Source organism: Protopterus annectens, chromosome 4.part0, assembly GCF_019279795.1.
Source record: "Protopterus annectens isolate FY-2018-M chromosome 4.part0, PAN1.0, whole genome shotgun sequence".
Taxonomy (NCBI): Eukaryota; Metazoa; Chordata; order Ceratodontiformes; family Protopteridae; genus Protopterus; species Protopterus annectens.
In genome coordinates this window covers 1868644882-1868670083 of record NC_056733.1, presented here as the reverse complement: position 1 = coordinate 1868670083, position 25202 = coordinate 1868644882, and the positions used below count along the sequence as shown (strand labels likewise).

The 25202-nt window shown below is 37.9% G+C and overlaps 1 protein-coding gene across 1 annotated transcript in view; it reads right to left on the bottom strand.

The window, feature by feature from the left end:
• DOCK2 (dedicator of cytokinesis 2) overlaps positions 1 to 25202 on the bottom strand; it is a 4134711-nt gene that overhangs the window by 555488 nt on the left and 3554021 nt on the right. Inside the window, exons 35-36 of the mRNA XM_044069535.1 lie at positions 24538 to 24694; positions 8321 to 8361 (exon numbers count right to left, since the gene is read on the bottom strand). Coding sequence (XP_043925470.1) covers positions 8321 to 8361; positions 24538 to 24694 — 198 coding nt within the window. The remainder of the gene's footprint in view (positions 1 to 8320; positions 8362 to 24537; positions 24695 to 25202) is intronic.

The window sequence follows — 25202 nt, the reverse complement described above, 5'->3', positions numbered from 1 at the left end:
AAAAACAGACAACACCACAGTTATGTGCTACATAAACAAGCAGGGGGGAACCCATTCTTACCCACTCCACAGGTTAGCCATGCCATGTGGAACACAGCCGTGAGCAACCAAGTGCATCTACAAGCTCAATTTCTTCCAGGAAAACAAAATTCACTGGCAGACGACTTAAGCAGAAATCTCCTAGACCCACACAAGTGGAAAATGGAGCCCAACACCTTCAACCTTATAATCCAGTGGTGGGGGACACCAGAGGTGGACCTCTTTACCTCCCCCAAAAACTACCAGTTGAGCAACTTCTGCACCAGGAACCCTCACAGCAGGGCCTGGAAGGTGGATGCCCTACCCTTCAAATGGGAAAACATCTCAATTTATGCCTTTCCCCATCTGCCCCTCCTCTCAAAAGTACTACTCAAGATCAAACAGGACAGGCCAAGGGCAATTCTTATTACCCCAGACTGGCCACGTCAGCACTGGTACCCACTCTTATGCAGTCTGACAACAGTGTCACCCTGGCAACTTCACCAGACACCTTCCCTGCTGTCTCAGAAGGAAGGTCAGATTTTGCATCTACAGTTGCAGACCCTAAACCTTGCAGCCTGTCTTATCCTCTGAAAACACCACCAGCAACCCTCAACAAACAGGTGCTGGACGTCATTCTTGAGGCCAGAAGGCCTAGTACTAGGAAATCCTATGCTGAAAAGTGGAAAAGATATTGTTCTTGGAATCAGTCTCACGGAAAGGACACAGCAGTGCCCTCCTTACCTCAAATCCTGGATTACCTAGCAGAGCTACTCCACAGAGGCCTATCCTTTTCCTCCATTAAGATTCATGCCTCTGCCATCTAAGCTTATTACAATACTGAGCCACCTCTATTTTCTCACCCTCTCATCAAACAGTCCTGAGAGGGGCTAACAACTTAATGACCCCTAGAAGAGCACTCACCCCTGCCTGGGACCTTAACTTTGTACTGGAAAAGCTCATGCTTCCCCCTTTTGAACTTGCTGCTTCAGCAGAGTTAAAATTCCTCTCTTGGAAAACAGCCTTGCTGCTTTTAGCCATAACTTCATCAAGAAGAGTGTCTGAGTTACAAGCACTAATGGCTGTGAAACCCTTCATTATTTTCTATGCTGACAGGGTTTCCATCAGGACTAACCTGTCCTTTATGCCTAAGGTGGTGTCCAGTGTAGCTTTAAACCAATCCCTACATTTACCAACCTTCTTCCCTAATCCTCAGAATAAAGGGGAAAGGATCCTGCACCCCTTGGACATGCACAGACAGCTCAGGTTCTACCTTGACAGAACTAAACCTTTCAGAAAATCTGACCAGCTGCTAGTCAGCTTTGGTACAGGGGGAGAGGGCAAGGCCAATTCAAAGCAAACCATTTCCAAATGGATAGCACACTGCATCCATTTCTGCTACAAGCACCATGGAAAACCTACCACACAGGGGATCAGAACACATTACACTAGGGCTACTTCCACCTCTACAGCATTTCTCAGGGGAGTCCCTACCAGGAACATTTTGGAAGCTGCAACCTGGAGTTCTGTACACACCTTCACCAAGCATTACCACTTACCTACTTTTTTCTAAATCCAGAGCTGGATTTGCTACAGCAGTCTTACAAGGCCTGCTAGCCAGCCATAACACTTCTTGACTGCCTCCACCCTTCCTCAGCTTTGGGAATCAACCCAAGTGTGATGACTGCAACAGTGAAACACGAAGAACATAGTATAGTTGTGTACACTTACCATAAATGTAGAGTGTATTCACTGTTGCAGTCCTGGTTTCCCTCCCTCCAGCCCCCTGGTTTTCTCTATCCTTCTACCTATCCTCTCTATGGCCATTTTTAATGGCAGTGGTATTTACTTTTTACTGGTTGTGTTCCACACCATATACTAGCTTCCTATTTGGGAGGCTCCTGACATTTGGGGCAAGAAAAACTGATGTAATGGTGTCAGCTGCCTGTTTTATACCCCTGACGACCGAACATCATGGAAGAGGCGACAGCATCCGATGCAGAAATCCCAAGACTCTGGTATTCAAGCTAACTGGGGGCTACCTTTAGGCAGATAACCCAAGTGTGATGACTGCAAGAGTGAATACACTCGAACATCTACATTTATGGTAAGTGTACACAACTGTACTTTATATGACCTCCAGTTCTAGGCAAACTTATGAGAGATATGTACTTCCCACACAGAGGTGCTAAAAATTCTCTTGGAATCTGTTAGCCTGGGAACTGAAGGCAGGTGACAAATAGTGATGTCATCCAGCTGACCCAGCAGTAATGTTTTGATATTAATTTGGGAACTCTCTCAGAGACTGTGTATTTTGTATTTGTCTTTGGACCTGGAAACATCCTCTCATCAGCACCTGTCTTGCTAATAGTAAGTAATCAGGGTACAGTAATCTATCTTAGATATAGATAGGAATATAGTAAAAATTAGTTTAGATGTTTTCTTTACTTATGTGAGACTGTCCTGCAATGTTGCTTAAAAATATTTTCTGTGATTCTGAACTTTGTAGTCACTGTGCTGAGTTATTGAATATTGCCTTGTTCTTTTAATATTTATTATTAAATATATTTAAACCTTTTAATTGTGACTGGTTTGTTTAGAGATATTTAAGCTCTTAGCGTACTTGCATATGTATTTAGTGACACTGTATAGGCCACTCCAATAGCCTTGCAAGTCTTGGTCACACTTACTGTTTGGATAATAGTAACATTACACAGTAAGATTGGGCACCCTTTGGTAAGGGCCTTAAAAGTAGTTAAGAGCTAGCTGGTGGCAGTGATAACTACCTTATAGTCTTGGCAGAAGGGGGCATAGTTAGTAAACTTGTGCCAGCCTTCCCCAGCTGTGTGTTTGTGTTTGTATGTAAGTCAAATCAAATCTCAAAGTGTGTGTGTGTGTGTGTGTGTGTGTGTGTGTGTGTGTGTGTGTGTGTGTGTGTGAACTACTTGGGCAGGGACACAAATCACTGGTTGGACAGAGAGGGTGTTGGAGGTGTTAGCTTGGCCACTCAGCTGAGATCTTAACCCTATAGCTGTGCCAGTGGGGAGTCTTATTGGGGATCTGGAGAAAGAGGGAGAAACCAGACCCAGACTGACTGTGATCTCTGTGTGCTCTTAAGGGAAATTGTACTTTACTGTGTCTGAACTTGTTATCCTCCAAATGTGCATGTCCCTCACTGGTGCTAGTGGTGAGGATTGAGGCTCCTTGACCATATAATTGTTTGGCAGTAGTGGGATACCCACATCACAAATTAATAGGTTGATAGTGTTGAGATAGCCACATCACATATTAATTGGCTTGTAGTGGTGCGGATACTGAATCCCATTAGCCTGTGTACAGTGGTCACTAAAGGTGTTTGTACTCTCAGTCAGCCATGCAGTGAACATTCAGAGTTCATATCATAATTTTTTTTTTGTTAGCTTAGTTTGTCAGGGAGAACAGGCAAACATGTCAGCAGAGGAGTATGGCAAGCTGACAAGGAACCAGTTGGCTGAGATGTGCCAGGCTAAAGGACTGGTGCATGCCAACCTGACTAAAGCAGATATGACTGCAGGTTTAGTTACAGCTGCATCACAGAATAGCCACCAGGAGGACAATCACACTGGCTGTGGAGATGTACAATTCTCAGAACATGGACAGCTCAACCTTTCCACAGAGGACTTAAAAATCTGTCTGGAGTTAAAGAGGCTTGAGTTGGAGGCCAAGCGTTTAGAAATAGAAGCAGCAGAGAGACTGAGACATCCGGAGGCTGAGGAGAATGAGTGGCAGAGGCAACATGAAAAGGAGATGCTGACTTTTCGCCAGAGTCATGGAGGTAATGGGGAAGGGAGTAACCAAACCCCAGAAGCAACAAAGGTCAGTAAATTTCTTCCACAATTTACAGAGGGGGATAATTTTGATAGTTTCATTCATATGTTTGAGAGGGTATGTAAACAGTATAATTTTGACCAAGGGCCCTGTGTACAGTTCTTGGCCTCCTTATTCCATGGTAAAGCCTTAACTGTTCTTTCCAAATGGTCTGTTACTGACTGTTTTAATTATAATGTTGTAAAGAACTGTTTGCTAGAATTTTTTAAGTTAACACCTGAAGCTTATAGGAAAAAGGTTTTGCGACCACAGATACAAGGCAGATGAAAGTGTGTGTGAATATGTTACTGAACTAAGCACTTATTGCCATAGATGGGTGAATGGATGTCAGGTCACCACTTTTTAAGGACTGGCAGACCTTTTGGTGAGGGAACAAGCCCTTACCACTTTGCCTGAGGACATGAGAATCTGGTTAGCTGACAGGCAATGCATGACTGTAGATGAGTTTGGGAAGATGGGAGGCCTATTCCTAGCAAGCAGGGCATCACTGCACAGGCTCATGGGTCTGAGGGAGGTGCTATAAATTCTCTTGGCATTTGTTAGCCTGGGAACTGAAGGCAGGTGACAAATAGTGATGTCATCTAGCTAACCCAGCAGCAATGTTTTGATATTAATTTGGGAACTCTCTCAGAGACTGTGCATTTTGTATCTGTCTTTGGACCTAAAAATATCCTCTCATCAGCACTTGCCTTGCTAATAGTAAGTAATCAGAGTACAGTAATCTATTTTAGATATAGATTGGACTATAGTAAAAATTAGTTTAGATGTTTTCTGTATTTATGTGAGATTGTCCTGCAATGTTGTTTCAAAATATCTCCTGTGATTCTGAACTCTGTAGTCACTGTGCTGAGTTACTGAATATTGTCTTGTTCTTTTATTATTTATTATTAAATATATTTAAACCTTTTAACTGTGGCTGGTTTGTTTAGAGATATTTAAGCTATTAGCGTTCTTGCATATGTATTTGGTGACACTGTATAGGCCACGCTAATAACCTTGCAAGTCTTGGTCGCACTTACTATTTGGATAATAGTAACATTACACAGTAAGATTGGGCACACTTTTGGTAAGGGCCTTAAACGTAGTTGATAAGAGCTGGCTGGTGGCAGTGATAACTACCTTACAGTCTGGGGAGAACAGGGCATAGTTAGTAAACCTGTGCCAGCCTTCCCTAGGTGTGTTTTGTGTTTGTATATACGTCAAATCTCAAAGTGTTTGTGTGTGTGTGTGTGCGTGTGTGCGTGTGTGTGTGTGTGTGTGTGTGTGTGTGCGTGTGTGTGTGTGTGTGTGTGTGTGTGTGTGTGTGTGTGTGTGTGTGTGTGTGAACTACTTGGGCAGGTGCTGGATGTCTTAGCTTGGCCACTCGGCTGAGATCTTAACCCTGTAGTTGTGCCAGTGGGGAGTCTTATTGGGAATCTGGAGAAAGAGGGAGAAACCAGCCCCAGACTGACTATGATCTCTGTGTGCTTTTAAGGGAAATTGTACTTTACTGTGTGTATAATTCCCACCCTCCCAGTGTGCACATCCTTCACTGGTGAAAGTGGTGAGGATTGAAGCTCCCTGATTACTGGGCCAGTGTAGGGGTGTCACAGGGAAGTACAAATTAAACCATTAGAATGCATGGTTTATTAATGCAGGAGTGCCTAGGTTTCATAGGAGGTTACGTTACAAAAATGGCCAGGGTATGTCTGACAGATATAATGCTGAGAACTAAAGATGAATTCAAATAAAAGAAATGTATACGTGGATGCATTTAGAGGCTTTCTGTGCCAGCTAAGCTTCTTTCCAGCCAGATATGCTTGTCCCTCTTTGTTTCTCTCTCTCTCACTTCTGGATATCAAGTGAATGGATAGGAAGTTATCTATATGACAAACAGGGTACAGAGTAAGGGGTGGTCATGCATAATTATGGATTTAACAATGCCTCCTTTGGTCTGTGAATTTGACAGCAAAACTATGGAGGTCAGGGTAACTAAATGTCACCAACAGTCAGTGTAAGTTCTGTGACATATGTCCACTTCCCTATCCTTTACATGATATAGTTCATGGACATTGCCCTGAAAAAGATATTAATAATCGACAATTTTTCTATTGCACTTCATCCATAGCCTACAACTGACTTGTGAAGAGCACAACACTACCTCAAATTCTACAAATAAAGTTGTAGTATCCTAATATTACCACCCCTGACTCCATGGGGTAACCAACTCCAGCAGGACAAAAGGTGAAAAATATTTGTTTATATTGAAGATGTCTTATAAAAATAATATTATTAGTTGACAAAATAGAGTTTATTATCTAGGAGGGAAAATGAAGAACAAAGATAGGCTCAATAAATGATACACATATATGTTCTATATGTATTCCACATATCAGTCACAAGTAAGGTTAAGTCTGCTGCAATGCTCTCTCTGATATCATATTGCTCCTCATTTATTTTAATATTCTGCTCATACTTGCATTTGTACATAGACATATAGACATTCATGTAATGTCTGTATTAATTTTGAGCATGGCGATGTTCAGTCTCTTGTTGCTTTGTGTCTGTTGGTATTTTCTAGATTTATCTGGGTTTAGAATGTGAACTGCGGTGGTGGTGCTGCCCGTTCCATTCTCAGTTAGAGCGTCTTCTGTGTGGCGACATGCATGAACGGGTGTTCCTTCATTGAAGTTTGTGCGTTAGGCCCGGCAAGCCAGCACGTAAAACTCTACTGCCAATCATTAGCGGACCGGAGTTTTGCTGTGGTGACCCCTAACTGGGAAAAGCCGAAAGACACAAACAATCTGGGTTTAGAATGAAAATAAAATGGTTGATGTTTAGTGTTTTGAACTTTTGTGTTAAGCCATAGATCCACACACACACACACACACACATATATATATATATATATATATATATATATATATTTTTTTTTTTTTTTTTTTTTTAATTTGTTTTATTGTATTTGGCATTTGATTACTGGAGTGGTACACTGATCACAACTGACCCTTTTGCAAGTACTGCCCGGGTGAAATAATCCACAAAGAAGAAAAAAACAGAGAGGCAGTAAGCTGTAAATATCAAAAACAGAACAAAAATTAACAATGTATAACAAAAACCATGCACTAGAAATTAACAGATGTAGCAACAATTATGACAGAAATGTAAATTTTACAATTCACATGATTATATTTCAGCTTTACATTACAGTGGAAATGCTGCGGGATAAGGAGAGTCAGAGCAGGGGATGTAGAGGATTTAGAGGGTATTAATTGTTGAATAGAGTAATTCTAGACGTTGAAAGGCCATTTTGTCATGAGGCCTGCTGTGTGATTTCAGAAAAAAACAAAAGACAATAAACTCACAAATCCCGGTCACGGACTCTCCAATAAGTGTAACAAGCACCTCAAGATCAGCAAATATTTAATCCATGAACGAACGGTGAAGCAATGATGGGACAGAACTCCAAGAACTGGCAGCACAAAATTAATATAATGACTGGATTCAAATTCTGCAATTATTTATTCCATGAAGAAGCCCACTATATCAGTGGGTGAAAGCACTTAACCAGTTTTCATTTGTTTTGTGCTGTCAGTTCTTGGAGTTATGTCCCGCTATGTATTTTATCGTTCGTTCATGGAATAAATAATTGCTGAATTTGAATCCAGTCATCATACTAGTTTTGTGCTGCCAGTTCTTTGTCCTTAAAGTTTATGTCAGTATCACAATTAATTTAAAAGCTGCAGGCAACAACATTTTCTCCAGATTCAACCTACAGCAAACAGGAAAACCAACATTCAAACTGAGGAGTCAATACATAAGAAATGAGTTGACTCTTCTTGACAGTGTCAATCACCCTGTGATATTACTGCTATTCGATGTAATACCATATATGGCTGCTGTAGTACTCTGCCTATGCCTCACTAGAATGGGAAATTAATAAATACCATGTAGATATTATGAAGGAAAAAATGGGCTTTGACAACTGGTGATACTCTGAGCAGTTAGTTCAGGCAAAGGGAAAACATCATACCTTATGACAAATATGTTAATTTTCTAAGACTTAAATGAACAAGCCTTTGGCATCTGGTAATGAATGCTAAGGCTACATTTTATTTATCTAGGCTGAGTTAATGCACAGAAAACATTTAGCAGATTTTTTACAACTGTCATTTTATGCAGGTGGAAAGTATCACGGTTGTTATTTATTTTATATTCTCATTATACTGGTACACAGCACTAAGTGAAAAAGAAAATAACTTGCTCTTAGTACAAGTTCACTTCCCATAGTAATATATATGAAAATGAAAAGGCTATGCCTAGGGAAAAGGCAGTATTATTTGGCAGAATAAAGCTGCATTATTTGTGAGAAAATGCAGAGCACAAACAAAAATTGTGCAACAGGAAAACAATGCATATCAAATTTAATTGAACTTGAGGCACAAAATCAGCTTACCTTATATACATCGCCTCTCGGTTAATGTCTTTGTAGAAATTCTGTTGGGGGGAGGTAGAGAAAAGCATATTAACATTGATTCATTGACCTTTAACAGAATACAGTAATCACCAATGAACTTTTCACGTGGATCACAATCTTGTCAAATAATTAAAATTATTTCTAAATGTTTTTCAAGTGGATAGTTTATTTCAGTCATTATTATCAAAATGAAAAGATTTGGATGAGATAAAGCTTTGTAAAGAAGAAACAAAACACATGGCCAAAAAAAACAAGGGTATAAAGAATGCCAAAATGAAAGTTAAATTAGAAATATATTACAGTGAAAAGAGAAAACCAATGTGTTTTAATACATAACAGCCAATTAGTTTTTGCTGTCACATTCTGAGATAACCATAGGCATTTAGGAATGTGCTTGACATGTTGAAAGTCTGTAAAGCCGCAGCATTAGTTTCATGCTTAGTATTGTTTTTCTTCATTTTATTCTGGCAATTACAACAGCTGCTTACATAACACATTGCTAAATTAGTTTGGTTAGAAAGGTAATATCAGAGGTAATTCTCACTTAAATGGAAAAAATGTAAAACTGACACGAAAGGATTCTCTTGCATTAATCTAATACCAAATAGATGGTCAATAGATTGATTTATAAATTAATGGTAACCTAATGCGTGTATAACAGTACTGCTCAGGGTATTAAAATAATATTTATTTAATCACAGCAGTGGCTTAGGGACATGTGAGAAGTAGTGTCTTAGTTGTGTTGTATACGGAGAATGAGATGACCTGATGGACTTCAGCAAGGGTGACAGTAATGCGAGATATATCAGAGGACCACACTAGAGGATGCATGGAGCAAACAGTCATCGTTTCACTTGTTTACTAATTAATTAACTGGGTATTGTCAAATGGCTTAATAAACATACACTTCTTAATGGAGTCCTGGAGAACAGATATACACCGAACATCAAATATAGATATACCCAGAACATTAAATATAGGGCATTTAACAAGTTCTACAGCAGTAAATGCTGAGCTAATTTAGTTATCCGATTGTACTTAACAGATAGAATAAACAACATATATAGAAAGATGCAATGAAACAGCAGCCTTACACATGAGGTAATGATGATGTGGATAGTGGAAAGAAGGATCAAAGTAAGATAGAATGATAGGGTAGCAAGGTACAAATTAAGAATAAAGAAAACAGCATACGCACAGCAGCAAGACTGAGATGTAAATTATAGTAGAGGAAGAAATGATTTGTATGGCTATGAAAACTTGAAAAACAAGGCATAGGGACACTAATTGCATATTTAGGACTGGAGCAACCATACTGATGACATATACAGGGGACAGGGATACTGATGGAATATACAGGGGCAGGGATAATAGTGGCATATAAGGGAAGACGGAGATATTGATAACACGTATAGGCGGGGGACAGAGATATTAATGGTTTGTACATGGACAGTTGCACTGATGACATGTATATCAGGCACAGGGAAATTAATGGCATGTATAAGAGGGTTGGGATACTGATGGCATGTATAGGAGGAGGCAGGGATACTGATGGCTTATATCAGAATAGGGATACAGATGACATGTATGGAAGGGGAGCCAGGGACACTTGTGGAATGTTTAATGGCAGGGCTATTAATGGCATGTATCAGAGAGGCAGGGATACTGAAAGACTGTATTACATAAACATGGATACTCATGGCATATATGGAGATATGGATACTGATGACATGTATGAGGATAGGTATAATGAAGGCATGTAAATGGGGATAGGGATATTGAAGGCATGTATATGGGTATAGGGGTGGTGACAGCACATGTGGGGGTGCAGTGTTTATGACTGGATAAATAGGGGATATAAATACTGATGACATAAATGGGGGCATGGACACTAATGTCCTGTATAGGAAGGGACAGATATAGCATGTATAGCGGACAAGGATACTGACTGCATGTATAAGAGGGGGACACAGATACTGATGGTATTTATAAGGGACAGGGATACTGACAGATGCATAGAAGGTAGCAGGGATACAGATGACATGTACAGGATGAGGAATCATTACTACAAAGAAAGATATCATTATTCCTCTATACACTGAGCGGATAATGTTATAGATGAAATAATATGTGCACTTCTGGATAAATCATCTTTATAGTGACAGAGACAGGACAGACCCAGTACAGAGGGTAGTAACAAGAAAAGTATCTAGAATTCAACAGAAGTCATAGAAAGAAAGACTCCAAGAGCTCAAAATGTACAATCTTGGAAGTTGTAACAGAAACACTGACTATTTCAAAGGAATCCAAGGGGTGGCAGAGTGGTGCATAGTTGTTTCACTGCACTTGGTTTTGTGCTTCAGTTCCTGGTCAGATTGCCTTCTGTATGAAATCTTTATGTTCTTCCTGTCTCAATGTGCATTTCAGCTGGGGGTGGTCTGGTTTCCTCCCACATCCCAAATGCAGGCTGATAGGTTGAAATGATGATCCTAGATCATGCTTGTAGGTGTGTGTGTGTCTTTGTGCTTGTTTGCATTCTGTGAGTGACTGTCATCCCATTCAGGACGGGTCCCATGTCTTATGCCCCACTGCCTGCTTAGACTCTTCCAGTGATCCTGAACTGGATAAAGCAGGTGTCAGAAAATGTATGAAAAGAATCCAGAGTCCAAGCAGGAAAAACATTTTAAAAGAGAGAGAGAGAGAGAGAGAGAGAGACTGAAATGAGAACAAGTGGGCACAACATGGTGAAAGGCTCAGGAAAGACACGAGGAATTAATTTTTCCATAGAAACATTTATGGATGTCTACGCCTTCCTGAAGAGGTGAAAGTTTCCAAAACAGTGACAGAACTGCTGACACACACATGGTGAAAATGTATTCACTAGTTTTTATTTGTTAATTTGGTAGCTGGTTCAAGGACTCTTTTTGACCATGACATATGCCATTAGGTAATACAGAAATGCTACATTTTTAATTCACGCTGCTAGAAAGATTTCACATGGAATTATAAAATTACATTTTGAGAAAAAAACAGAGTTAAATTACCAGTGTTGCCAGTATATGGCTAAAGGTGACAGTTATTTGGATTATTTGATAAGTTATGATTAAGGTTTCATCATTTTCAATTTAGAGAGTTATTTTAAATTGCTGTATAAAAACATTTACATTCTTTGTTACAGTTATACAATCAGTTAAAATGTTATGTTATAATAGTAGGTTTTACTGTAAGGTCCCATTTCACTTCCTAATCTTAAAAAAATACATGCTCAGTATGGCTGTTGCACAGTGGATTGAAAGGTAGCAAGTTTTACTTAGATAAGAGGGTAATTTTGGCAATAATCCACATTTTGGTTTGGGTAATGGCGGATTTATCGATGGGTGGGGTGGTTTGATAAAGTCAAGTACATCCTGCATTACTCAAAGTTGACCATGGATTGTTGCTATAACGCATTGATATTCTTTAAGAAAACACATTTTTATCTTTTCTAAACAATATCATTATATAAATGGACTGCAGTGGTCCCTGCCATTGCTGGTAGTCTGGGGAATATATAAAGTATGTACTGTACAGTACAATGTGTACATGCCAATGCCTGTATAGTACATTGCAGTTTCTGCCATTTTTGTTTTAAGTTACTGAGGAGTCTGTATCTGTATTTATTTATTTATTTCTCTTTGTTTACCAGGAAGGTACGAGGTTCATCTCATTTTCAGCAGAGGCCTGGGGAGAAAAGCTCCACATTTTAGGAGATTACATTTAAAGATTAAAAAAAAAACATTTTGCAAAATGCACTGAGTTTGCATGAAAACACAGTTATATGACATCTGGAAAACATTATACAACATAGAGTAGCCTATGAATTTAAGGAAACACGTTTTTTTTTCATGAGGTAATTGGTTATAGAGAAATTACAGATACAGAGAAGAGTAAAGGAGAGCAAGGGATTTAGCAGGAGGCAGAACTTAAGAGGGGAAATAGTTATATGAAACATTAGGCAGACTGACATAGAGAGCTTGTGTAGACTTGTATTAAAGAAAATAGAGGTAGCAGTTTGTAGAAGACTAGTGTAAATGACAGTTGTGGCAGAATATACAGCCACATTTTTTAGTGATAGAGATATAAAGTTACACATGTAAGATTAGGGTACAGAATGGTTAAGTGAAGGGAGTGTTAACTTTGAAGGTGGTGTTTAGGTTGAGTATGGGGGGGTAGCCTGAAGTAGTGCATGGGGGGATTTGGTTCCAGATTTTTGCTACCTGGTTAGAGTATTGTGAGTCTCCTGCTCTGTTTTTTGATTTTGTGATGGATAGAAAAGCTTTGTTGTTGGATTGTAAGGCTCTGCTAGTGGTATAGGGCTGTAGTATTCCTTTCAGAGCTGGGCATTTTCTGGGGACTTTATTGGTTTACAGGCTGTAATAAGTTGATGGTAGTTGAGGTGGTTTTTAAGTTTTAGCCAGTTAAAGCTTTTCAGTGCTATGCCATGGTGTTTTTTTTTTTGAGGATTATTTGTAGCAAATTTTGCAATTTTGTTATAGGCTGTCTATCTTTTTACATTTTGTGGTTAAGTTAAGATTTGTAAAGATGAGTGAAGCATAGAGTAGGGTAGGAAGTAAATATGTTTGTACTATGTTTTTTTCTGAAGTTATTATTGAGGAATTTCCTAGCCCTGAAGAGGGATCCCAGTTTCCAGTGTGTTTGTTTTTTTTGATGGCTAGGAGTAGGTGTTGGTCATATCTGACATTATCATTGAGCATTACTCTAAGGTGTTTTGCCTATGTGACATATTCTATTTTTGTTTTGTTGGCTGACAGGATATGAAAAGATTATTTTTGCATTGAGTAATTTTTAGGTGTGAAAAGCATTGGTTGTGCTTTTAGGATTTAAGAGTAAGCGTGAGTTATATAGCCAGGATTCAATGGTTAGAAAGGCCTTTTGGGTGTTTTATTGCATAGAGGCTGGTGTTTGGGCTGAGAAGATGAGAGTGGCAGCATTTGCATACTGTACCAGGACAGTTTGTTTAGTGGCAGAGTGTAGATTATTGATAAAGCAATTGAAAAGTAGAAGTAGGGGTCCGAGAACTGATCCCTGAGGGATTCCATCTGTGACTTGAGAGGAAATCAGAATAATCTTGTTGCCATTTCACAGCTTGTTTCCTATTGGATAAGTAGCTGTGGAATTGGGTTAGTAATGAGGTATTGAGGCCTAGAGAGACTTGTTCTTCAAGGAGGTTCTGGTGTGAGACAGTACCAAACACTTTATATAGTTCTAGGAAGACTGTTAAGATTAGGTTACCATTGTTTTGGAGTTGATTAACTGTGTTTGAAAATTTATAAGGGCAGCAGTGGTGCTATGATTAGGCAGAAAGCCATGTTGAGTCGAAGAGAATAGGTTATGGTTGGTGAGGTATTCCAACAACTGGGTGTGGTTACATTTTTCTAATATATTGGATAGGGGTGTGAGTATGGCAACTGGATGGTAGTTGGTTAGGTCGGAAGAATTTCTGCCTTTTTGTAGGGGTATGATGTATGATATTTTTCAGATGTTGAGGACATGATTTTCTTTTATGGATCTACTGAGAAGAATGGAGACTGGGAATGCTACAGCTTCTGCTACTGTTTTGAGGTACTGTACTGGTAACTTGTTGGCTGCCACGGAGGTTAGTTTCATTTTTAGTATATGTTTTTATTATTGTTGAGGTGGGCATACTAATAAGTTTAAAGAGTACTTTGTTGTTGTTAGGGGGGTGTGGAATAGTGAGGCGTGAGGAGGAGATTTTTTTTTTTGGTAGTGACATAATTTACAAAGTGAGTGTTGAACTGAGTTACTGTATCACCTGGGTACCTACAGGTTGTGGTAAGTTGGGGATTGAGGATTGACTGGGGTTGAGTAGGGACTTTAAGGACTGCCAGAACAGTCTGGAGTTATGTTGATGGGCATTTTGTAAGTTTGTAAAATATTCTTTATTGTCACTAAGTATTTGTTTTTTGTAAGATATCTGAAATATCTCTAATTTTATAGTGCTAACTGAATTTTAAGTTTTGTATATGTTTTCCAGGCCCATTCTCTGTTTAAAGAGCAGTTGTTTAGTAGTCCTTCTTAGCCAGGATGCTGGAATGGATTTGACTCTTTTTTATCTGCGAGGGTCCTGCTTATTTAGGATGGTTAGGAAGATATGATTAAAATGATGATTCATCAAATGATTCATCTGGTGGCAATTTAGGCAGTTCCAGTTATATTGCTCTTATAAAGCATTCAGGGTTAAAATTCTACAGATTACAGACTTGTTTGTAAGTTACTTGCTTCTGAAAGTTTAGCAGCTGTCTGATAGCACAGGTGGGTAGATGGCCACTAATACTGTCTGGTAAGGTTCTGTTGACATTGATGTCATGGGGCTTATTTGAAAGGAACCAGTTGAGTGTACTTTCTTTGCTAGATGTTTTGTGGGACCTGGTAGTGATGTGTAATATTGTGAGAATTCAAATAGGTTTAGGTCAAGTGAGGTATTTGTTATTTGTTTCCAGTCAATGTTTACATCACCTAAAATTATGGTATCTCTTTTATACTGTAATACAGCTACTGAATGACTTCTTCAACTGTGGCTAGACTGTTTCCAGAAGAATGTGTAGTCCTACTAGGCAAACTGATTTACTGTTATTGAGTTTGAGTTGGGTAATGAGAATTTCAGTGCTTTAAATTTTGGGGGTAGTTTCAGGATGTTGGATTACTTCTAGGGTGTTTTTAAAAACTATTGCTACTTTACTTCCTCTTTTTGTTAGCCTCTTTGACCTGATTACGTTATATCCAGGGGAAGTATTTCATTACTAATTATTTCTGGCTTAATCTAGGTTTCAGTAGTTATTATAATGCTGGGCTATAGTTTGAGAGGGTTGTGTGTGGAGATCATGGGTCTTAGTTGCATATACTTTGAAAATGTATGTTTAGGAGAAATAGGCTGTGCACTGAGTTGTGGTTTGGGAGAGGAGGCGTGTTGGTCTGAAGGAGTGTGGTTGGTTCTGACTGCATATTGGTGCTTGGGCCAGGGTTGGGGTGGATGTCCCCAATAAGGACCAGCTTAGTTATTGTATACAGATAAGTGTAGAAAAATATAATATGTTTTTGCTTATGTGGGTAGTTGGAGTATGATGACTTACTGAGCTTTAAGTGTTTAAAGGTACATGTTTTTAGTATTAAATGTGGATATAGTTTGGGAGATATTGTTGAAAAATATGGTATATTGGAGGAATGTTGTGATTGTGGGAGAGACACTGGGTGGATGCAAGTGTGAGTGTAAGGATGTGATGTATGTGAGAAGGGTGAGTAGTGTTATGGTGACCGCAAAAGAAAGTTTTGCTTTTGAAAGGATTGTAAGATATGTCATTTACTTCATGACAGTGGAAGTAATGTTTGCTGTACTGTAGGATTCCTAGGTTATTGTGTAGTATATGTTTAGGATAGTTAGGGTGTATTATTGAAAGCTGTAAGAGTATTAGACAGGGTAGATGTCGTAATTGTGATTGTGGATGGGGGAGGTGTTGCTAGAGGCTGTTATTGGTTAATTGTGAGAGGTGGGCATGGGTTGGAAAGTATAAATGTAGGTGTAGTGGGCAGGGTGGAAATTGGGGGTAGGGTAGGGGAACATAGTGGATCCCAAGTTGCGTGAGGGTGGAATAGAGTGGAGCCCACACACAGAGTATTGTATTCTCAAGAGAAACAATCAAAGAGCTGCATTTAGAAGTAAGGGGAGCTTATTAAGGCAATATTACAGAGATAAATCTACCACAAGCAAAGTGTTTTTTGTGGCAATGTTTCTGATAGTAAAGAAAATAGCATCAGACAGTACTATGTTAGCCAGTGTATTGAGGTAACCTGTCTCACTAAGCTTTATTTAAGTTAGGAGACTGGCCTGTACACAATTTTTTTTCAGGACTGTAACACGAGTGTATTATTTTTTCTTTAGACTTTCTACCTATTTTAAGTTATTACTGTTAGAAATAGACTGCTTAAGTAATACATTTTCCTAATGTTTTTTGCAGGATATGCTATTGTTAGTGAAGTAACTACTGCGTGGAAGAAAAATACTGATTTAGTTTTACTGGAAGGGGCTGAGTAATGTGCTCATTGTAAGATAGCTAGATGCATTAAGATACATTAAGATTAATTTTTCTAAGTTGTTCATTATTCTCCTCCATGGAGTTGTTTTTGTAATATATGGGAAGGTCTGTCTTAGTGGCACTGAGAAAATTATTTTTACAGTTAGACTTGTTTTTGTGGGAATGCTTGATTTGTAATGGGCATGCTGACTGGTATGTCCATTCAGCTTGCATGCTTTTGAATAGTAAATACATTTTATTATACAATTAACAATAAACATTAATTTCACATGCACATAGGAACCAAGGACTATGCTAGTCACAGCAAAGACAGCTATGTAAGTAAATTTGCCATGACAGTAGGTGTTCGAATGATCACTGCTGCAGTAACCTAAGCTATATCGGTTATATCCTGCTAAAGATATAACAGATGGACAGATTCCAGATTGTAAGGGTAGCTTCCACATGCATAAACTATTAATCAGCTAGACTGGAGCTAAAGAAAAAACTGGCAAGGACATCAGTTAATGCCAACCTTCCTGCTCAAACTTCAGCCAATCAAAATGTAAAGCTGAGATTTAGAATGCAGTAATGTGATATCAATCTGTTGTTGTAAAATAATACTCACATAAAAGATGAAGGACTTGGTGACCCAACGTGCATCTTTAGTTTATTTCTCAGTTAACACGTTTGCCACTAAGCTGTGCATTGAGGCAGGTAACGATATTGGTGGGGCACTTTAGATGCTTCACTGCCACAGCCTGTAGTATAATGAGGGAAGTGTGGTGATAAATTGATCCATCTATGAGTGTGATAGCCTTAGATGACTGTGAATGGTCAAATACAGCTCAAAACTAAACCACGAAAGGTTCAATCTGAGTAACACTAGATATATACTTAGTATGTGATTATGCAAATATTAGTGTAGCCTACTAAGCCACTGTATATAAAGGGATGGGGTGGAGTGGTGTATGAAGTCTTCCACCAGAAAAAAAATACCTATTTACTATAGGGGTTACAGGGTGGAGATGGATATTGTTAAGAGTATTTTAGCAGGATTTTATTCTGACTTTACTTTGATGAATTCATTTTTTACATTTGGATAGTGTACATTGTACTGTAATATCATTTCAGTGGATTGTCAGTGTTATATGTCTCATGGGTTTATTATAATCATTGTTAGCCGGTTGTGAATTTTATTTTATTTATTTTAATGAAATTTAGTTAATGCAGGGTTAGTATACTACTATGAATCCAACATGGAATAACATCCCAGACATCTGGGTTCAAGTCCAAAATGAGATGCTTAATTCTTTGTGTACCTGTTTAATTAGATATGCATACAACATGCACTGGTATGCATGTACCAAGTTAATACTTGTGTAGCACTGGTCTGTGTAATGAGGGGGCTTAAGGAGCTGATGGGGCATTCAGGTCTCTAAGTTCTTCAGCTATACCTGGTAGTAAAATGCAACTGTTTATTGACAGACTTGGTTCAATTCCCACCTGATAGCCTACACATTCTTCTTTCTCAATTTGTGTACCTTTTGATGAGAATTATCCAATAATTATGCTGTTTACCATATGAAAAGTACCCTGATTTGTGGGCAAACTCAACAATAGCTAAACACAAGTTATGTTTATTGTATCTGTATAATGCTACAAAGTGGTTATAAGCCATTGGCATACCTTAGCTGTGGTGCAAAGTATGATGATGGAAACAATGAAAGCAGTAAAGCAAATCTGTACAGAACTTACTAGGAATCTGTGTTGCCTGTGAAACTTTTCAAATGAAGGAGTCAATGAATGCTATCACTTCTAGAACATGAAAAGTTGAAAGCGTGATGCCATAGTCTCAGCCCACAGTCAGTTCTGCATCACTTCCCTGCAAAGCAGGTATGGAACTGTGTCACTCTGTCTTCTCATTTATTACATCACAGAGTAGCTTTCAAACCAAAACAGGAAAGTTTAGTTTCAATTTCCCTTCCAGACATTTGAAGATATGGAACACTGCTTTAGTACCACCTGATGTAAGTGAAGCCTCTTTTCTGAGGGTTTCACTTCTAATGAATAAGCAAGAAGACTAGACAAGCTGCTCATTCATCATTACCTTCAGGTGAAGTGACTATGTAAATTCTATTCAAAGTGGGGAATGTTGTATTTACCTATTATGTCTCTGTACTAAGCTGGTATAATATCAGAATTAAAAATTGCATGTGAATGGAAGTGTGAAGATCATGACCAGCATAATGCCAAAAAAGCATAGAATACTGGAGCCTGAACCTTCCACTGTGAGCTCTGCTAGGCAGTCAGAACTATTACTTCCTTGCCCCTCCCTCACAGTAAGCAATAATGACTGCTAGTGAAAAGTTTGCAACTTTCTTCACTGAAGGCAATCTTCTAGTATGAAACTATCGAAGATTCCTTCCAATTCATGGGCACTACTCAGAGTACCCTTGACAGGACCAGAAGGAACAATCTGTCCAGGTAAGGGAATATAAAGACTTCATTAAAAGGTCTTCTGCTAGAGTGTCCAGCACCCATGTAAATAGTGTAGGTGCTTTGAAGATACTGTCATTAACAAGAAATACTATGTGATGAAAATTAAGCCCACACAAAAATCAAACCAAATGATCATCTAGTGTGTACCCCAAACACTAAAATGTCAATTATGTGGACATCTATATCTATAGCTATATCTGTATCTATATGTATGTATGAAGGTATGTATGTATCTCTCTACAGTTCTTAAGTTAATCCAACTACAAACAGATTTGTTCATACCGCAACCCCTTAGACCAAAAAACCTGGACAAACCTATAAATAATGGGGGGTAAAGGTCCACAAAATAGGGATAAGTTTTAAATATTTCTCTTAGAAAATTATAAAGTTGACAGAATAACAGATTTTAAATTTGTTTATTAAATTCAAGCTTTCGAGCCAAAGCTCTTTTTCAAGAATAAAACACTTAATTAAAACCACACATTAAACAGACACCAGCCAATCAAAAAACACATATCGTTAACCCATTAGGTGTAATATCACTTCATTAAAATAGCCACTTCCAAGAATCTAAATGCATATATAATTTGACATAATATATACTTATTGTTAACTTATCTATGCTTGTTTAAACCTATTCATATTAACTTTATTCAAACATAGGAATACTATCAGTCAATAAAAAATAAAAATAAAAATAAAAATAAAAATATCAAAGCAAGAACATATATATAGTGTGTTATATGCCTGCTAACTAACATATGCCTGCTTTAACTTTAAAATAGGTTTAATACTATTCGTGCCCACTGTTTACCTGAGACTATAGGTTTCTTTGGGGGATGCAGCAAATCCTTATGGATTTTGGGTAAACCATAAATTGCAGGACAAACTGAATGTTCTATATAAAAATAATTATATTGTTCAGGAGTGATCGCTAGTTGCATTAAGTAATCATATAACTCAGTTTAACTCTATAAATCATCTTGTTCAATTCAAGATTACTTATAAATTTAAACGTATTATTGTCATGCAAAAATTCAAGCATCAACTCTTGATACTGTTCAGCACTCAATATCACTGTTCTACCACCTTTATCGGCTGGTTTGATAACAATATCAGTCCTGTTACATAGCTCAAACAAAGCTTTTCTTTCACATACATTCAAATTGTGAAAATTAGATGGCTTCCCTTTGGAAAATAAATTATACAAATCATTTTCACACATTTGCAGAAAAGCTGTAACAGTTGCAGTACTATTAGGTAAAAAAGTACTGCTTCTCTTTAAAATATCATCAGAATTAGTGTTATTACTTCCAAATAACATTTTCAGATCTAAATTCCTAGCAAACATTCTTAGTTCAGTGATACTGTCATTCAACATGCCATTAATGGATGGAATGAAGGATAAACCTTTATCTAGCAGTTGTAATTCTATATCAGTAAATTCAAAACCAGATTAATAACAGTGTGTCCGGCTAAGTTTTTCTGCTCCTCCTTACAGGGCCTACCTTTGGTCTCGCCCCCAAGTCCTCCTGTACACACTGTATGTCCTTCTGTGGTGTTCCCCTTGGCTTGCTTTGATCTCTTCCTCTTGGCTGTACTTGTGTGGGAAGTTGCAGTTTTATTCTCGTCAAGCCTGTTCCTAAAAAATCATTAGTCGCCTCTATAGCACTGGGAGCCATATTATCCATATTATCCACTTGATTTAAAGAGGCGTCACCATCCACAGATTCCTCATTGACTTCACGAACAGTAGAACTGTTCACAAAAGAGTCTAATGCTGTAATGGCTTCACCTATATGCGTAGCTATGTCTTCTCATACAACAGGTGCTGCCGTATTTGTTATATTTAAAGTCCTCTCGTTCCCAATGCGAGATGGCAATGATCTGGCTTGAGTTGTGCTCGTACTAGATGAAATATGAGCCCTTACAGTTTCCTCTCTAGGCCATGAGAAAATGCGGCTGTTTTTGAAATCAGAAATATTCCTAATAAGCTTACGCTTCTTAGTGGATATTAACTTAGTTTCAAAGTCTGCAAGTTTATCCAAAATATTCTGATAATGCTGAGTAATATTTTCAAATTCTCCATAAGTAACAAGTTCATTTTCCAAGGTATCAATCTGAGTACACAGATCACGCTCTATCTCCACAAAGAAATCATTCATAATTTTCATATATTCCATCCTAGTGCAAAGATTAAGCTCCTGCCATTTCTTTAAGAGGGCAGGATATTTGCTGCCATATGTTGGCATTTTAGTTATTCTGAGTCCTCTCGGCACTATCCCCATCTCTAGGTATGCAGAGAAAGATGATCTCTGCCATTGAAATCTGTTATATTTTTGCGCTAGCAATTCTAATTAATGCATCTTCCAGACCCAGGAGATACTGAAAGAAGCAAAAGAGGTTTCTCACCAACAGCTAACATTCCTTTCATGGATAGTCCACTCATAGTTGCAGCAGGATTCTCCCTTCTCACAGGCTGGTTGTAAGGCAAGAATATGGGATGTGCTGACCTCCCCGAAACAAAGCAAACAAAACCAACAGTCCAAAGATGAAGGAGAGCAGCTAAACGTGCTGATATACCAAAGACTTCAATCACAGTAGCAAAAATGGCACAATATGACCATCCACGTACAAACAGGTTTATTAAATCCAAACTTTTGAGCCAAGGCTCTTTTTCGCGAATAAAACACTTAATTAAAACCACACATTAAATAGACAACACCAGTCAATCAAAAAACACATATCATTAACCCATTAGGTGTAATATAGCTTCATTAAAATAGCCACTTCCAAGAATCTAAACGCATATATAATATGACATAATACATACTTATTGTTAACTTATCTATGCTTGTTTAAACATATTCATATTAACTTTATTCAAACATAGGAATTCTATCGGTCAATAAAAAATAAAAATAAAAATAAAATAAAAATATCAAACTAAGAGCATATATATATAGTGTGTACTATGCCTTCTAACTAGCATATGCCGGCTTTAACTTTAAAATAGGTTTAATACTATTCACTTTGTTCAACCCTGGATGGACATCTGATCTAAAAAAGTTTATCCATTTATATTCTGCTCTCTCTGTCATGTTAACAATATCTCCTCCCTTCTTGCTCTTAAACACCCTCTGTAATACTCTAAACAAAATACATGTTCATTACATGTAACAGTGAAAATATAGTGTATCTCGCTAATTGTGAGAAATGCCCTTGTTTTTACATCGGCAAAACTAATTGTAAATTTAAAGAAAGAACAGCATCTCACTTATCAGAGATGCGTAGAGGAGTTGAAACGAATGCACTTAGCAAGCATATTATAGAGCAAGGTAATGAACATGTAATTAAGTTTAGGGTGTTACAGAGGGTGTTTAAGAACAAGAGGGGAGGAGATATTGTTAACATGACAGACAGAGCAGAATATAAATGGATAAACTTTTTTAGATCAGATGTCCATCCAGGGTTGAACAAAGTGAATAGTACTAAACCTATTTTAAAGTTAAAGCAGGCATATGTTAGTTAGAAGGCATATTACACACTATATATATGTTCTTAGTTTGATATTTTTATTTTAATTTTTTATTGACTGATAGAATTCCTATGTTTGAATAAAGTTAATATGAATAAGTTTAAACAAGCATAGATAAGTTAACAATAAGTATATATTATGTCATATTATATATGCATTTAGATTCTTGGGAGTGGCTATTTTAATGAAGTAATATTACACCTAATGAGTTAATGACATGTGTTTTTTGACTGGCTGGTGTTGTCTATTTAATGTGTGGTTTTAATTAAGTGTTTTATTATTGAAAAAGAGTGTTGGCTCGAAAGTTTGGATTTAATAAACCAGTTTGTACATGGATGGTCGTGTTGTGCCGTTTTTGCTACTGTGATTGAAGTCTTCGGTTTATCAGCACGTTTAGCTGCTCTCCATCGTCTGACTGTAGATTTTAAATTTGCATGAATCTTTGTGAAGGGTATGAATTCTATATAGACATCAACACATACTATGCAGCTCCCTATTATAGGCCATCTGCAGTCCATACCAGGATGGATGGGTTGGTATGCAGAAGAAGGTAGCAGAATTCCAAATATTTCTGAATGGCTTGACCTCATTACACACTCATGCTTAGCAGTCCATATCTGAATTACCTTTGCTATGGATACTTACTGGGCTGTACAGATGGATGTAATGCCTGCACTTGATAATTAGTAAGTGATGCAGCTTTTGTTAGCTGCCAGGTATAGCATTACTTACATGGGATGCTTGTGCCTTGCTGGATCTTGGTCTCAGTTTGTCTGTACACGCTTGTAAATGGCTTAACTTTTGTTCTTTTGTAGTTCTGTTTTTAAATACGCATATATATATATATATATATATATATATATATATATATATATATATGTGTGTGTGTGTGTGTGTATGTGTATGTGTGTGTGTGTGTGTGTGAATACATTCATTCATGCACATGTGTACCAGAGATGTGATTTGTACACAGCCTCCTAACATAGTAGCAGTGGCAGCTCTGGTAACATCAGTGTGGCTTTTGTCAAGTTTGTAGTCTGTTGTGAAGCAGATTCAAATGACATCTCTGGTGTACCATTCTGCTGTTTACAAGTTGCATTTGTGATGTTATTCATGGGTCTATGTTTAACAGTCAAATAACATTTGTATCGAATGACTAAACTTTGAACCTTATCTACCGAACGTTTACTGAGTGAATATTAATTTTTTCGGCAGGTAAAGTAACTAATTAGCCAACAGTTCCCCATCTCACACAACACAGTATTTCAAACCTACCCAGGTGGGGGCTTCATCCCTCACACCATCCAAGCCCCCCCAAACAATACATACCAGCTCCAAGGCCACACTACAGTGGGGAAAAGGGCAGATGGGGAAGTGTTGGCCAACTAGTAAATTTCCTGTTCACTGAAATGAGCGTTTGCTGAATGAACGTTCGATGGATACGGTTCGATGTTTAGCCATTTGATGCAAATGTTATTCAACAGTTAAAGAGAAACCCTTATTCATACTGTGTTTCTAGGCTGTATATATAATACACTTTATCTACCTGCTGTGTATCAACAGTTTCATGGCATTTTTCTAGGCACTAGACCCAAGCAGTGTGTACCATGTCAGTAAATCCCTCAAGCATACCTTTTTTTTAATCTACATATTTCTTTAAATCTGATGTTAGTTCAGGTATTATGGTATAATCTTAGGTGCTCTGCCCTACATCACACTTTTTTACTGCTTCTCGGAGCTGTTCTACTGGACTGCAAATTGTGATATTCCATATTACTAATGCTATACACAAATAAACTTCTTGTATAAGCTACTGTGAAATACCAGTTTCTTACATAAACTGCTGTAAGATATACTACACATTTCATAAATATTTGTTAATATAATTACAAATGGGATATGTTATCAGGTCAAAAAACACCTTAAGAGCAAGCCCAAAGTGCCATGTGACATGTTACATTAACTATATCAAGACGATTACTTGCATTATTGTACATAGCAACATGAAGAATTCTTTTTCAGTGTATATATGCAAGAAGAAACTGAAATTGTGGTAGCAGCCCTACCAGGAGGTTCACAGTGCAGCTCATTCGGTTCCCCTTGCTTTCATCACCGATGACTGTTCTGTAGTCCAAGAGTCTCTCCAACAGTCGCTTGACAAGGCTGACAAAGTACTCTAGTGGCTTGGAAATCTCAGGATGATTAGCAGCACACTTCAGGAGTCTGGGAACAGAAGATATTGACATTAATCAACAAGGAACCAAGGAAGATGCAGCAAGCTACCAAGTATGGGAGAGGAATCATGCATTGCAATACAAACACCTGAAGCTTTTCAGTATTTTTACAACAAAAGAAACACTTGCTGTAAGGGTGGCAGACACAGGAATCTGAAATGTCTTTATTAATGGTGGGGAATAAGTAGTCTTTATCACAGTGCTTTCCTATGTGCAGTAGCTGAACATTAATCGTTTAGGGAGGCATAACCACAGTACTCAATTGACTATATTTTTGAGCAACAATAAGAAACATTAAGGCTCACAGAGACCAGACTATCAATAAATGTAAGTAATTGTGTAGAGTACACACATATACACAAGATGCTTACAATATGAATATTTCTTCAAAAACATGTTTTATATTGGTATAGGGGCAAGACATAAAAAAAAAACAAATTTCAGAACACAGGATGAAACAAATTGGCAACAGAAATTTTTAAATACTACATACATAA